We start from the raw sequence: 16,683 nt of genomic DNA, 5'->3' as shown, positions 1-16,683 counted from the left end.
CAGGGGAACACGGGGAACAGGGGGAACAGGGGGAACAGGGGGAACAGGGGAACGGGGAACAGGGGTGAACAGGGGGAACAGGGGGAACAGGGGGAACGGGGAACAGGTGGAACAGGGGGAACAGGGGGAACAGGGGAACAGGTGGAACAGGGGGAACAGGGGAACAGGGGAACAGGGGGAACAGGGGGAACAGGGGGAACAGGGGAACAGGGGAACAGGGGGAACAGGGGGAACAGGGGGAACGGGGAACAGGGGGAACAGGGGGAACAGGGGAACGGGGAACAGGGGGAACAGGGGGAACGGGGAACAGGTGGAACAGGTGGAACAGGGGGAACATGGAAATAAAGACAACAGCATTGAAAGTTTTGTTGATTTATTAGTTATAACATAACATTAATTTATTTTACTTTTTAGGTTAATTATTATTTTGAATCAGTTCCAATGATCTCTTTAACGCTATTAAACACATGATATGAACTGAAGCTCAGGAAGGAGTTGCAGTCAGAAAGGGGGAAGGTGGGTTTATAAAAGCCTACATGGTTTAAATGAAAACATATAGTCAACATAACTCACAGGATCAGAACAACACATATGGTTCCCTCTGTCTTAAAGGCACAGTAACATACAACACATATGGTTCCCTCTGTCTTAAAGGTACAGTAACATACAACACATAGTGGTTCCCTCTGTCTTAAAGGTACAGTAACATACAACACATATGGTTCCCTCTGTCTTAAAGGTACAGTAACATGCAACACATATGGTTCCCTCTGTCTTAAAGGCACAGTAACATACAACACATGTGGTTCCCTCTGTCTTAAAGGTACAGTAACATACAACACATATGGTTCCCTCTGTCTTAAAGGTAATATACAGATCATAGTGATAAGTCAATAGAATATTGGATGTAACCATTCTAGAACACAGTGATGTAAATAAAATATAAAGCAAAATAATAATAAATCACTCTAGAACACGGTGATGTAAATAAAATAATAAGATATCATTCTAGAACACAGTGATGTAAATAAAACAATAAGATATGCATGTCTAGAACACGGTGATGTAAATAAAACAATAAGATATGATTCTAGAACACAGTGATGTAAATAAAACAATAAGATACCATTCTAGAACACAGTGATGTAAATATAATAATAAGATATAATTCTTAAAGAGAAACTTCAGGATTTTGGCAATGAGACCTTTATCTATTTACCCAGAGTCAGTTGAACTCGTTGATGCCATTTTTATGTCTCTGTGTCCAGAATGTAGGAAGTTAGATACTAGTGTTAGAGCAATAACTGGAAGTCTATGGCAGTTCATCTGACTCTGGGTCAGTAGATAAAGGACCTCATCTGACTCTGGGTCAGTAGATAAAGGAGTTCATCTGACTCTGGGTCAGTAGATAAAGGACCTCATCTGACTCTGGGTCAGTAGATAAAGGACCTCATCTGACTCTGGGTCAGTAGATAAAGGAGTTCATCAGCCTCTGGGTCAGTAGATAAAGGAGTTCATCTGACTCTGGGTCAGTAGATAAAGGACCTCATCTGACTCTGGGTCAGTAGATAAAGGAGTTCATCTGACTCTGGGTCAGTAGATAAAGGAGTTCATCTGACTCTGGGTCAGTAGATAAAGGACCTCATCTGACTCTGGGTCAGTAGATAAAGGAGTTCATCTGACTCTGGGTCAGTTGATAAAGGAGTTCATCTGACTCTGGGTCAGTAGATAAAGGAGTTCATCATCCTCTGGGTCAGTAGATAAAGGAGTTCATCTGACTCTGGGTCAGTAGATAAAGGAGTTCATCTGACTCTGGGTCAGTAGATAAAGGAGTTAATCTGACTCTGGGTCAGTAGATAAAGGAGTTCATCTGACTCTGGGTCAGTAGATAAAGGAGTTCATCTGACTCTGGGTCAGTAGATAAAGGAGTTCATCTGACTCTGGGTCAGTAGATAAAGGACCTCATCTGACTCTGGGTCAGTAGATAAAGGAGTTCATCAGCCTCTGCGTCAGTAGATAAAGGAGTTCATCAGCCTCTGGGTCAGTAGATAAAGGAGTTCATCTGACTCTGGGTCAGTAGATAAAGGAGTTAATCTGACTCTGGGTCAGTAGATAAAGGAGTTCATCTGACTCTGGGTCAGTAGATAAAGGAGTTCATCTGACTCTGGGTCAGTAGATAAAGGAGTTCATCTGACTCTGGGTCAGTAGATAAAGGAGTTCATCTGACTCTGGGTCAGTAGATAAAGGAGTTCATCTGACTCTGGGTCAGTAGATAAAGGACCTCATCTGACTCTGGGTCAGTAGATAAAGGGGATCATCTGACTCTGGGTCAGTAGATAAAGGACCTCATCTGACTCTGGGTCAGTAGATAAAGGAGTTCATCTGACTCTGGGTCAGTAGATAAAGGACCTCATCTGACTCTGGGTCAGTAGATAAAGGACCTCATCTGACTCTGGGTCAGTAGATAAAGGGCCTCATCTGACTCTGGGTCAGTAGATAAAGGGCCTCATCTGACTCTGGGTCAGTAGATAAAGGACCTCATCTGACTCTGGGTCAGTAGATAAAGGAGTTCATCTGACTCTGGGTCAGTAGATAAAGGAGTTCATCTGACTCTGGGTCAGTAGATAAAGGAGTTCATCTGACTCTGGGTCAGTAGATAAAGGAGTTCATCTGACTCTGGGTCAGTAGATAAAGGACCTCATCAGCCTCTGGGTCAGTAGATAAAAGGCCTCATTGCCTAAATCCCAAAGTATCCTTTTAAACAGATAGGTAGAGAGTTAACAGGAGCAAGGGTTACTATCTGACCATTTCAACTTGTCAATCTCCCTTCTTAAAATCAGCCTTACAGTTAAACAGACTAAATTAATCACCAACACTCAAACAAAATGGCGGTCTAAGGTTTTCCATGACGGGTACGACACATTGAAGAGGTCACCCGTTACATTATGATGATGGAGATGGATGGTTCTGCAGTATGAAGAAGAGAACATCTCTGAGACAGACAACACCTGGCTGGACTCCAGAAGGGAACATCTCTGAGACAGACAACACCTGGCTGGACACCAGAAGGAAACATCTCTGAGACAGACAACACCTGGCTGGACTCCAGAAGGGAACATCTCTGAGACAGACAACACCTGGCTGGACTCCAGAAGGGAACATCTCTGAGACAGACAACACCTGGCTGGACTTGTGAGAATAGTAGAACAGTAGAACAGGAGAACAGTAGAACAGTAGAACAGGAGAACAGGAGAACAGTAGAACAGTAGAACAGGAGAACAGGAGAACAGGAGAACAGGAGAACAGGAGAACAGGAGAACAGTAGAACAGTAGAACAGGAGAACAGGAGAACAGGAGAACAGGAGAACAGTAGAACAGGAGAACAGGAGAACAGGAGAACAGGAGAACAGTAGAACAGGAGAACAGTAGAACAGGAGAACAGGAGAACAGGAGAACAGGAGAACAGGAGAACACTAGAACAGTAGAACAGTAGAACAGTAGAACACTAGAACAGTAGAACAGGAGAACAGTAGAACAGTAGAAGGAAACTAAAGGAAATGAAGGGCCAATAGCCTTCAGATGGTCAAAAGTGGAGAGGTCTCTTCTCTGCCTTATGGACACCAAGAAGATAACAAGGTGAGGTTGCCCTGCTAAATAAATTACCTCAATATGTCTGCTTTTAAAACAAACATGTCTTCCAGCGAACATGAACTCTCCATTTTCAACAAGGTATTGAAAAACCTCTTCATACTCCCCATATCTGCATCCCAGAACATCTTCTCAAACTGAGGATGGTCATCACCATCATTACCACCACCACCACCACCATCACCATCATCATCAGCACCATCACAGTCATCATCAGCACCACCATCATGACTTTTCATCGACTCCATCAGGTCAGGGTGGTTTATCATCATCATCCTCATCTTGTCAGGGAAGCGCTCCTCCATCAACGCCATCATCTCAGGGTGACGAATCACCATCCTCCTCATCCTGTCAGGGTTGCGCATCATCATCTCCCACATCTTAGGGTGCTCCATCATCAATATCATCATTTCAGGGTGATCCATCATCATCACCGTCATCCAAATCCTGTCAAGGTCATCCATCATCATCCATTTAGGGTGAAGCATCCACATCATGTCAGTGTAATGTAATGCCGTACTCCTCATCTCACCGATTTCCCTCATCAAGTCATGGCGACTCCTCATCATGGCTCCATCACCATCATCATGGCTTCTCCTGGCTTGGTCTGTAAACGCTGACAGATTGAACTTGAAGTGAACTGGAATGTCCTCAGTGTCGATGTGTTTAAAGAGTTGCCTTCCATCTGCATGTGTCAACAGGTTCACCATCTTCCATTTCTTCTCCAATCTCTTCATTTCTTTACAATCTTCAGAGTCTACATCCCTAAACGCAGCCGCGTCCCACACAAAGCACAGAGCATTGAACTTGATCTGGTCCAAATCCAGAATACTACCCTTCTCGTGTCTATCATAGATAATAGTGAGAGAGAAGGGGATCTGAAATCCATCCTGGTAATTGATTTCATATATCATTGTAGATTCCTTGTTAACTTGGGGTAGCTTGAAACGGAACCCATTCTCCCACTGAACTCCCAGGATGTAGTTGATCATCAGTGTCACTACCTGGTCTTTGTCTCCCACCAGATAGATTGTCCTCCTAGTCCTGGAACTCTGCTCTCCAAACCTGAGCCTGACTATTTTACCCACCGTCTGTATCGTCTCCATGGGGATCTCATAAACAGACGGCGAGCCAGAGAGCTTCAGTTCAATCTTTTCTTTAACATCGTCAGCCAATCGTGTGGTCTTTGAGAGGGTGGCGATGATGACTGGTGTGCTCCACTTGCTGATTCCAGCTTCACCACAGTTGTATCTGACTCTCACTGTGTACTTTGTGAGTGACTGCAGTCCGGTAATGATGCAGACATTGTCTTTGGAAGATCTCTTCATCCACTCTGCCTCCTCTTCACTCTCTTCTGTTGGCACCTCTTTGTGTTCTACCACATAGTTCTGAATCTTGACCCCTTGTCCAATCACAGACGGCATTGGACAGCATACCATGAGCTCAGAGGAGTAGGCTTTGATTTCAGGCTTACCGGGAGGGCATGAAGGAAAGGTTCTGATGATGTTACTGACCTCGCTGTCTGGACCAAGGCCTGCTGAACACACGGCTCTGTATTTGAACTTGTACTCTGTACTGGGAAGCAGTCCAGACACTGTGTAGGCTGCATCAGATTCAGATGTCTTCTCGCTGCTCCATCCATCTTTCTCATCAATACAGTATTCAATCAGGTAGTGGATGACGTCATGGGCTCCCCTATCAGGAGGGAGCAACTCCAGCGTCACACTGTTGTGAGTTCTGTCACATGCTCTGGGCTTCTCAGGTTTAGATGGAGGCTCCAAATGCTCGTTTCTTTTGGATCCGTTCTCATAAAGGTAAATGCTGGCTCCTTCTTGTTCCTTGTTGGGAATGGAGGCCAAGAGGAAACGTGTTTGTGTGTCTTCTTTGTTAGCTTCTGCAAAATCTTTGAAAAGTCCAGCTTGCTTGTCTATGTCATCAAATATGTTATCAGAGTGGTACCATCTTGTCAGATCCGGTTTAACTGGAACTAAGGCTTGTGTGTTCTCAGAGCTTTGGGAATTCAAAGCTGACAGGATAGGGTCCTCGCACCCCAGAGAGGTGAAAGTGAAACATACAACACGCTTCACCTTTGGGTTCAAGACCTCTTTGTCAAGTTCCTTCTTCGATGTGACTATCTTGGTGGAACACGTCTGACTGTAGTCCTCCGTAATCATCCTTAGGAACCGATCAACCACATTGATCTCTCTCTCAATGCGATCCATACATTCACTGAGGATGTTGCTGTTGAAACGGAACTCTCGCTGCTTTTTCAAGAAGTCGGACAACACCCTCTCTTCCTTTTCTCCCCCTCTAATAGACGGAAGGAGGTCCGCCAAAGTAGTCTTCAAATGTTCTGTGAAACACAGTTTTTTGAAAGTTTTCACTTTGGCATCAATTTCCTTGAAGTATTTTACAGGCTTGCTTCTCATTGCATCGTTGCATCTCATCTCCAGCTCACTGAGGTCTTCCAGCGCAGTCTGCCATTTGTCAACTAAGCTTCCACTGATCTGACGAACCATCTGGGCGGCAGTGGGGTCCAAGGCTTTTAACGGAAGTAGATTCACTTGCACAGGAACCCCCTCACCTACCTTCTGAGGCAAGGTTTTGTAGGTGTCCACGGCATCTTGAAAAGATACAGGATTGTTTTCCAGGAGAACGTCCCCATGGAATCTACAAGAGAACTTCTCGGTTTCAGTTTTAGAAGAGTTCTTCATGTCTAAAGCACTCTCACCCCCAATAGAAACGTAGGGAACACTATTAAGCTTCACTTTAAAGTTTGCCTCAATGTCTTTACGGTCCTCGTCACTTGAGACCTCACGATCAAACACAAAGAAAGCATTTGCTCCATAAAGTATACCTGTGACCACATGTGTAGCCTTGCCTTGGCTAAACATCTCCTTGTACTTTATGTGTTCCTGCCCAAGGTGGCTCATGGACAGTTGAGTGTTTTTCTTAGTGGTGGTGTAACAAAGTGTGACTCTCGCCTGATTCTGAGACTCTTTAACATCTTTCAAATACTGAGCTGATCCCTCAACCTTAACCAGCCCTGCCAAACAGCTTGCTTTGAGAGAACCGTTCACATTTAACACAGAGTATTTGTCAGCTGTAGAGTCAGATGTGATGACTTTGAAGTCGGTGAAAGGCTTGTCTGTTGTAATGATGTCCCTTCTGAGTGCTTCCTCGTCCCACAGAGTCAGGCCTGTAATCAGAGGAGACAAACCAAACACTAACAGTTACTTCATTGTGTTTAGGTATGACTGACTGACTGACTGTCTGACTGACTGACTGACTGACTGACTGACTGACTGACTGACTGACTGACTGACTGACTGACTGACTGACTGACTGACTGACTGACTGAGTAGTGAGCAAGCGTGCTACCTGGAATGAGGTGATCATTGCGACAGTCATACAGCATTCCCAGGGAGAAGGGCCGTCCCAGTGCTGCGAGAGTCAAGGTTCCGTTTGAGCAAAGATCCATAGTAGGAAGTCACTGGTGGTCAGAACAAAACAAACAGAATAACATGATGCATCACTGCTTGAGTTCAGTCCACTGGTGGTCAGAATACAACAAACAGAATAACATGATGCCTCACTGCTTGAGTTCAGTCCACTGGTGGTCAGAATACAACAAACAGAATAACATGATGCCTCACTGCTTGAGTTCAGTCCACTGGTGGTCAGAACAAAACAAACAGAATAACATGATGCCGTCACCTTTTAAAAATATTGATATAAAATTAAAAGAAGAATCAGTTACAACGAAAGCAAAACATTAGATTATGTCAGCAGAGTACCCAGCCAGAAATAATCAGACACCCATTTTTTTCAAGCTAGCATATAATGTCACATAAACCCAAACCACAGCTAAATGCAGCACTAACCTTTGATGATCTTCATCAGATGACAATCTTAGGACATTATGTTATACAATACATGCATGTTTTGTTCAATCAAGTTCATATTTATATCAAAAACCAGCTTTTTACATTAGCAGGTGACTAGCATGTGACTAGCATTCCCACCGAACACTTCCGGGGATTTTACTAAATTACTCACGATAAACGTTCACAAAAAAACATAACAATTATTTTAAGAATTATAGATACAGAACTCCTCTATGCACTCGCTATGTCCGATTTAAAATAGCTTTTCGGTGAAAGCACATTTTGCAATATTCTAAGTAGATAGCCGGGCATCACAGGGCTAGCTATTTAGACACCCAGCAAGTTTAGCACTCACCAAAGTCAGATTTACTATAAGAAAAATGTTATTACCTTTGCTGTTCTTCATCAGAATGCACTCCCAGGACTTCTACTTCAATAACAAATGTTGGTTTGGTCCCAAATAATCCATTGTTATATCCAAACAGCGGCGTTTTGTTCGTGCGTTCAAGACACTATCCGAAAGGGTAAATAAGGGTGATGAGCACGACGCATTTCGTGACAAAAAAAAAATGTCTAAATATTCCATTACCGTACTTCGAAGCATGTCAACCGCTGTTTAAACATCAATTTTTATGCCATTTTTCTCATAAAAAAAGCGATAATATTCCGGCCGGGAAAATCGTCTTTTAGTACAAAGAGAGAGAAAGTAAAAGCATGGGATCCCCTCGTGCACGAGCCTCAGTCTGATGTCCCTCTGATCGACCACCATCCAAACGCGCTAAATGTGTTTCAGCCTGGGGCTGGAATTACATCGTTCAGCTTTTTCCCGCCTTCTGAGAGCCCATGGGAGCCGTAGGAAGTGTCACGTTACGGCAAAGATCCTCAGTCTTCAATAAACAGAGTCAAGAAGCTCAAGGAATGGTCAGACAGGCCATTTCCTGTAAGGAATCTTCTCAGGTTTTTGCCTGCCATATGAGGTCTGTTATACTCACAGACACCATTCAGTTTTAGAAACTTTAGGGTGTTTTCTATCCAAAGCCAATAATTATATGCATATTCTAGTTACTGGGCAGGAGTAGTAACCAGATTAAATCGGGTACGTTTTTTATCCGGCCGTGCAAATACTGCCCCCTATCCCCAACAGGTTAACAAGACAGGTATCAAAATTATTGGCACCCTGTGGTGCTGTCAGGGGCCAACCCTCCTACCACGCCCTCACCAGCACCACAAGCCATGTCATTCGCTCTTGAACGCGCCCATTGGCTTGAAAATGAAAGTCTTTGACCTGCTCATTTTAATGCAACCTACGACGACTTGATCAGAGCCTACAACTATATAATTTATCTGCGATCCCAGAGATTTGCCAAGGATCCCAAATCCTTGTAATCAAATGTAAAATCACATGTTTTAATGTTGGTCCTTTGTCCAGTATCTCAGTTGGTAGAGCATGGCATTGGTATCACTAGGGTAGTGGGTTCAATTACCAGGACCTCCCATATGATAAATGTGTCCACTCATCACTGTAAAAGTGTGTGCAAAGCTGTCATCAAGACAAAGGGTGGCTACTTCAAAAGAATCTAAAATATATTTTGATTTGTTTAACACTTTTTTTGGTTACTACATGATTCCATCTGTGGTATTTCATAGGTTTGATGTCTTCACTATTATTCTACAATGTAGAAAATAGTTTAAAAATAATGAAAAACCCTTGAATGAGTAGGTGTTCTAAAACTTTTGTCCGGCAGCGTATATGTGAAGTGGGTAAAACAGTATGTAAACATGATTAAAGTGACCATTGTTCAATGACTCATAGGGCAGCAGTCTCTAAGGTGCAGGGTAGAGTACCAGGTGGTAGCCGACTGTTAACAGGGACTAAAGTTCATGGCAGGGTACTGGGTGGAGGCTGGCTAATGGTGACTATTTAACAGTCTGATGGCCTTGAGGTAGAAGCTGTTTTTCAGTCTCTCTGTCCCAGCTTTGATGTTATTGTACTGTCTCCTCCTTCTAGATGGTAGAGGGGTGAACAGGCCGTGGCTCGGGTGGCTGAGGTCCTTGATGATCTTCTAGATGGTAGAGGGGTGAACAGGCTGTGGCTCGGGGTGGCTGAGGTCCTTGATGATCTTCTAGATGGTAGCGGGGTGAACAGGCCGTGGCTCGGGGTGGCTGAGGTCCTTGATGATCTTCTAGATGGTAGCGGGTGAACAGGCTGTGGCTCGGGGTGGCTGAGGTCCTTGATGATCTTCTAGATGGTAGAGGGGTGAACAGACTGTGGCTTGGGGTGGCTGAGGTCCTTGATGATCTTCTAGATGGTAGAGGGGTGAACAGACTGTGGCTCGGGTGGCTGAGGTCCTTGATGATCTTCTAGATGGTAGAGGGGTGAACAGGCTGTGGCTTGGGGTGGCTGAGGTCCTTGATGATCTTCTAGATGGTAGAGGGGTGAACAGGCTGTGGCTTGGGGTGGCTGAGGTCCTTGATGATCTTCTAGATGGTAGCGGGGTGAACAGGCCGTGGCTCGGGGTGGCTGAGGTCCTTGATGATCTTCTAGATGGTAGAGGGGTGAACAGGCCGTGGCTCGGGTGGCTGAGGTCCTTGATGATCTTCTAGATGGTAGAGGGGTGAACAGACTGTGGCTCGGGTGGCTGAGGTCCTTGATGATCTTCTAGATGGTAGAGGGGTGAACAGACTGTGGCTCGGGGTGGCTGAGGTCCTTGATGATCTTCTAGATGGTAGCGGGTGAACAGGCTGTGGCTCGGGGTGGCTGAGGTCCTTGATGATCTTCTAGATGGTAGAGGGGTGAACAGACTGTGGCTTGGGGTGGCTGAGGTCCTTGATGATCTTCTAGATGGTAGAGGGGTGAACAGACTGTGGCTCGGGTGGCTGAGGTCCTTGATGATCTTCTAGATGGTAGAGGGGTGAACAGGCTGTGGCTTGGGGTGGCTGAGGTCCTTGATGATCTTCTAGATGGTAGAGGGGTGAACAGGCTGTGGCTTGGGGTGGCTGAGGTCCTTGATGATCTTCTAGATGGTAGCGGGGTGAACAGGCCGTGGCTCGGGGTGGCTGAGGTCCTTGATGATCTTCTAGATGGTAGAGGGGTGAACAGGCCGTGGCTCGGGTGGCTGAGGTCCTTGATGATCTTCTAGATGGTAGAGGGGTGAACAGACTGTGGCTCGGGTGGCTGAGGTCCTTGATGATCTTCTAGATGGTAGAGGGGTGAACAGACTGTGGCTCGGGGTGGCTGAGGTCCTTGATGATCTTCTAGATGGTAGCAGGGTGAACAGGCCGTGGCTCGGGGTGCCTGAGGTCATTGATGATCTTGATTTTGTGCCTTGCGAACTCCGCCTCCAGCAAGAGATCAACCTCTGACAGTGTGCCAGAAGAAACGGGAGGATGGAGCCAAAAGAAATGGACGGTGAGTGGATCTAAACTCATGGAGCTTTTCCAAACCTGCCAGCAGGTGGAGCTGTCGTGACTGATAGAAGAACCACCACTTGCTGTTTAACCTGTCAAGGTATAGGGGGCAGTATTTTCGATTTCGGATGAAAAGCGTGCCCAGAGTAAACAGCCTAATACTCGGGCCCAGAGTCAGATATTTGCATATTATTAGTAGATTTGGATAGAAAACACTCTGAAGTTTCTAAAACTGTTTGAATGGTGTCTGTAAGTATAACAGAACTCATATGGCAGGCCAAAACCTGAGAAGACACATCCTTTTCACTGGATACATACAGGGAAATTGCTGATTGGGTCACACTGCTGAACCTCCAGGTGCCCAAGACAACAACCTTCTAGGAAATACAGTTACATGCTTCCAGTTATTGGGAAAGGGAAATGGGGATACCTAGTCAGTTGGAAAGGGAAATGGGGGATACCTAGTCAGTTGGAAAGGGAAATGGGGATACCTAGTCAGTTGGAAAGGGGGGATACCTAGTCAGTTGGAAAGGGAAATGGGGATACCTAGTCAGTTGGAAAGGGGGGATACCTAGTCAGTTGGAAAGGGAAAGGGGGGATACCTAGTCAGTTGGAAAGGGAAAGGGGGGATACCTAGTCAGTTGGAAAGGGAAATGGGGATACCTAGTCAGTTGGAAAGGGAAATGGGGATACCTAGTCAGTTGGAAAGGGAAATGGGGATACCTAGTCAGTTGGAAAGGGAAAGGGGGGATACCTAGTCAGTTGGAAAGGGAAATGGGGATACCTAGTCAGTTGGAAAGGGAAATGGGGATACCTAGTCAGTTGGAAAGGGAAATGGGGATACCTAGTCAGTTGGAAAGGGAAATGGGGGATACCTAGTCAGTTGGAAAGGGAAATGGGGGATACCTAGTCAGTTGGAAAGGGAAAGGGGGGATACCTAGTCAGTTGGAAAGGGAAAGGGGGGATACCTAGTCAGTTGGAAAGGGAAAGGGGGGATACCTAGTCAGTTGGAAAGGGGGGATACCTAGTCAGTTGGAAAGGGAAATGGGGGATACCTAGTCAGTTGGAAAGGGAAATGGGGATACCTAGTCAGTTGGAAAGGGGGGATACCTAGTCAGTTGGAAAGGGAAATGGGGGATACCTAGTCAGTTGGAAAGGGAAAGGGGGGATACCTAGTCAGTTGGAAAGGGAAAGGAGGGATACCTAGTCAGTTGGAAAGGGAAAGGGGGGTAACTAGTCAGTTGGAAAGGGAAAGGGGGGATACCTAGTCAGTTGTAAAGGGAAATGGGGGATACCTAGTCAGTTGGAAAGGGAAAGGGGGGATACCTAGTCAGTTGGAAAGGGAAAGGGGGGATACCTAGTCAGTTGTAAAGGGAAAGGGGGGATACCTAGTCAGTTGGGAAGGGAAAGGGGGATACCTAGTCAGTTGGAAAGGGAAATGGGGATACCTAGTCAGTTGTAAAGGGAAATGGGGGATACCTAGTCAGTTGGAAAGGGAAGGGGGGGATACCTAGTCAGTTGGAAAGGGAAAGGGGGGATACCTAGTCAGTTGGAAAGGGGGATACCTAGTCAGTTGGAAAGGGAAAGGGGGGATACCTAGTCAGTTGGAAAGGGAAAGGGGGGATACCTAGTCAGTTGGAAAGGGGGATACCTAGTCAGTTGTACAGGGAAAGGGGGATACCTAGTCAGTTGGAAAGGGAAAGGGGGATACCTAGTCAGTTGGAAAGGGGGGATACCTAGTCAGTTGGAAAGGGAAAGGGGGGATACCTAGTCAGTTGGAAAGGGAAAGGGGGGATACCTAGTCAGTTGGAAAGGGAAAGGGGGGATACCTAGTCAGTTGGAAAGGGAAAGGGGGATACCTAGTCAGTTGGAAAGGGGGGATACCTAGTCAGTTGGAAAGGGAAAGGGGGGATACCTAGTCAGTTGGAAAGGGAAAGGGGGGATACCTAGTCAGTTGGAAAGGGAAAGGGGGGATACCTAGTCAGTTGGAAAGGGAAAGGGGGATACCTAGTCAGTTGGAAAGGGAAAGGGGGGATACCTAGTCAGTTGGAAAGGGAAAGGGGGGATACCTAGTCAGTTGGAAAGGGGGGATACCTAGTCAGTTGGAAAGGGAAAGGGGGGATACCTAGTCAGTTGGAAAGGGAAAGGGGGATACCTAGTCAGTTGGAAAGGGAAATGGGGATACCTAGTCAGTTGGAAAGGGAAATGGGGATACCTAGTCAGTTGGAAAGGGAAATGGGGATACCTAGTCAGTTGGAAAGGGAAAGGGGGGATACCTAGTCAGTTGGAAAGGGGGGATACCTAGTCAGTTGGAAAGGGAAATGGGGATACCTAGTCAGTTGGAAAGGGGGGATACCTAGTCAGTTGGAAAGGGAAAGGGGGGATACCTAGTCAGTTGGAAAGGGAAAGGGGGGATACCTAGTCAGTTGGAAAGGGAAAGGGGGATACCTAGTCAGTTGGAAAGGAAAATGGGGGATACCTAGTCAGTTGGAAAGGGAAAGGGGGGATACCTAGTCAGTTGGAAAGGGAAAGGGGGGATACCTAGTCAGTTGGAAAGGGAAAGGGAGGATACCTAGTCAGTTGGAAAGGGGGGATACCTAGTCAGTTGGAAAGGGAAATGGGGATACCTAGTCAGTTGGAAAGGGAAAGGGGGATACCTAGTCAGTTGGAAAGGGGGGATACCTAGTCAGTTGGAAAGGGGGGATACCTAGTCAGTTGGAAAGGGAAATGGGGATACCTAGTCAGTTGGAAAGGGAAATGGGGGATACCTAGTCAGTTGGAAAGGGAAAGGGGGGATACCTAGTCAGTTGGAAAGGGAAATGGGGATACCTAGTCAGTTGGAAAGGGAAATGGGGATACCTAGTCAGTTGGAAAGGGAAATGGGGATACCTAGTCAGTTGGAAAGGGAAATGGGGATACCTAGTCAGTTGGAAAGGGGGGATACCTAGTCAGTTGGAAAGGGAAATGGGGATACCTAGTCAGTTGGAAAGGGAAATGGGGATACCTAGTCAGTTGGAAAGGGAAATGGGGATACCTAGTCAGTTGGAAAGGGAAATGGGGATACCTAGTCAGTTGGAAAGGGAAATGGGGATACCTAGTCAGTTGGAAAGGGAAATGGGGGATACCTAGTCAGTTGGGAAGGGAAATGGGGATACCTAGTCATTTGGAAAGGGAAATGGGGATACCTAGTCAGTTGGAAAGGGAAATGGGGATACCTAGTCAGTTGGAAAGTGAAATGGGGATACCTAGTCAGTTGGAAAGGGAAGGGGGGGATACCTAGTCAGTTGGAAAGGGAAAGGGGGGATACCTAGTCAGTTGGAAAGGGAAATGGGGATACCTAGTCAGTTGGAAAGGGAAATGGGGATACCTAGTCAGTTGGAAAGGGAAATGGGGATACCTATTCAGTTGGAAAGGGAAATGGGGATACCTAGTCAGTTGGAAAGGGAAATGGGGATACCTAGTCAGTTGGAAAGGGAAATGGGGGATACCTAGTCAGTTGGAAAGGGAAAGGGGGGATACCTAGTCAGTTGGAAAGGGGGGATACCTAGTCAGTTGGAAAGGGAAAGGGGGGATACCTAGTCATTTGGAAAGGGAAATGGGGGATACCTAGTCAGTTGGAAAGGGAAAGGGGGATACCTAGTCAGTTGGAAAGGGAAATGGGGGATACCTAGTCAGTTGGAAAGGGAAAGGGGGGATACCTAGTCAGTTGGAAAGGGAAATGGGGATACCTAGTCAGTTGGAAAGGGAAATGGGGGATACCTAGTCAGTTGGAAAGGGAAGGGGGGGATACCTAGTCAGTTGGAAAGGGAAAGGGGGGATACCTAGTCAGTTGGAAAGGGAAATGGGGATACCTAGTCAGTTGGAAAGGGAAATGGGGATACCTAGTCAGTTGGAAAGGGAAATGGGGGATACCTATTCAGTTGGAAAGGGAAATGGGGATACCTAGTCAGTTGGAAAGGGAAATGGGGATACCTAGTCAGTTGGAAAGGGAAATGGGGGATACCTAGTCAGTTGGAAAGGGAAAGGGGGGATACCTAGTCAGTTGGAAAGGGGGGATACCTAGTCAGTTGGAAAGGGAAAGGGGGGATACCTAGTCATTTGGAAAGGGAAATGGGGGATACCTAGTCAGTTGGAAAGGGAAAGGGGGATACCTAGTCAGTTGGAAAGGGAAATGGGGGATACCTAGTCAGTTGGAAAGGGAAAGGGGGGATACCTAGTCAGTTGGAAAGGGAAAGGGGGGATACCTAGTCAGTTGGAAAGGGAAAGGGGGGATACCTAGTCAGTTGGAAAGGGGGGATACCTAGTCAGTTGGAAAGGGAAATGGGGGATACCTAGTCAGTTGGAAAGGGAAATGGGGATACCTAGTCAGTTGGAAAGGGGGGATACCTAGTCAGTTGGAAAGGGAAATGGGGGATACCTAGTCAGTTGGAAAGGGAAATGGGGATACCTAGTCAGTTGGAAAGGGGGGATACCTAGTCAGTTGGAAAGGGAAATGGGGGATACCTAGTCAGTTGGAAAGGGAAAGGGGGGATACCTAGTCAGTTGGAAAGGGAAAGGAGGGATACCTAGTCAGTTGGAAAGGGAAAGGGGGGTAACTAGTCAGTTGGAAAGGGAAAGGGGGGATACCTAGTCAGTTGTAAAGGGAAATGGGGGATACCTAGTCAGTTGGAAAGGGAAGGGGGGATACCTAGTCAGTTGGAAAGGGAAAGGGGGGATACCTAGTCAGTTGTAAAGGGAAAGGGGGGATACCTAGTCAGTTGGGAAGGGAAAGGGGGATACCTAGTCAGTTGGAAAGGGAAATGGGGATACCTAGTCAGTTGGAAAGGGGGATACCTAGTCAGTTGGAAAGGGAAAGGGGGGATACCTAGTCAGTTGGAAAGGGAAAGGGGGGATACCTAGTCAGTTGGAAAGGGAAATGGGGATACCTAGTCAGTTGGGAAGGGAAAGGGGGATACCTAGTCAGTTGGAAAGGGAAATGGGGATACCTAGTCAGTTGGAAAGGGAAAGGGGGATACCTAGTCAGTTGGAAAGGGAAAGGGGGATACCTAGTCAGTTGGAAAGGGGGATACCTAGTCAGTTGGAAAGGGAAAGGGGGGATACCTAGTCAGTTGGAAAGGGAAAGGGGGGATATCTAGTCAGTTGGAAAGGGAAAGGGGGATACCTAGTCAGTTGGAAAGGGGGATACCTAGTCAGTTGGAAAGGGAAAGGGGGGATACCTAGTCAGTTGGAAAGGGAAAGGGGGGATACCTAGTCAGTTGGAAAGGGAAAGGGGGGATACCTAGTCAGTTGGAAAGGGAAAGGGGGGATACCTAGTCAGTTGGAAAGGGGGATACCTAGTCAGTTGTACAGGGAAAGGGGGATACCTAGTCAGTTGGAAAGGGAAAGGGGGGATACCTAGTCAGTTGGAAAGGGAAATGGGGGATACCTAGTCAGTTGGGAAAGGGGGGATACCTAGTCAGTTGGAAAGGGGGATACCTAGTCAGTTGGAAAGGGAAAGGGGGGATACCTAGTCAGTTGGAAAGGGAAAGGGGGGATACCTAGTCAGTTGGAAAGGGAAAGGGGGGATACCTAGTCAGTTGGAAAGGGAAAGGGGGATACCTAGTCAGTTGGAAAGGGGGGATACCTAGTCAGTTGGAAAGGGGGATACCTAGTCAGTTGGAAAGGGAAAGGGGGGATACCTAGTCAGTTGGAAAGGGAAAGGGGGATACCTAGTCAGTTGGAAAGGGGGGATACCTAGTCA

General features: G+C 46.6%; 1 protein-coding gene across 1 annotated transcript in view; it reads right to left on the bottom strand.

Moving 5' to 3' along the window:
- Nucleotides 1-356: 356 nt before the first annotated feature.
- LOC106595792 (uncharacterized) overlaps nt 357-16,683 on the bottom strand; it is a 20,878-nt gene continuing 4,551 nt past the window's right edge. The window contains exons 2-3 of the mRNA XM_082974027.1: nt 7,030-7,141; nt 357-6,847 (exon numbers count right to left, since the gene is read on the bottom strand). Of these exons, the coding sequence (XP_082830153.1) occupies nt 3,660-6,847; nt 7,030-7,129 (3,288 nt within the window). The 5' untranslated portion in view covers nt 7,130-7,141 and the 3' untranslated portion in view covers nt 357-3,659. The remainder of the gene's footprint in view (nt 6,848-7,029; nt 7,142-16,683) is intronic.

This window comes from Salmo salar, chromosome 04 (assembly GCF_965601325.2).
Source record: "Salmo salar chromosome 04, fSalSal1, whole genome shotgun sequence".
Lineage (NCBI taxonomy): Eukaryota > Metazoa > Chordata > Actinopteri > Salmoniformes > Salmonidae > Salmo > Salmo salar.
The sequence above is the reverse complement of the archived record's forward strand: the minus strand, read 5'-3'. Positions and strand labels throughout refer to the sequence as shown.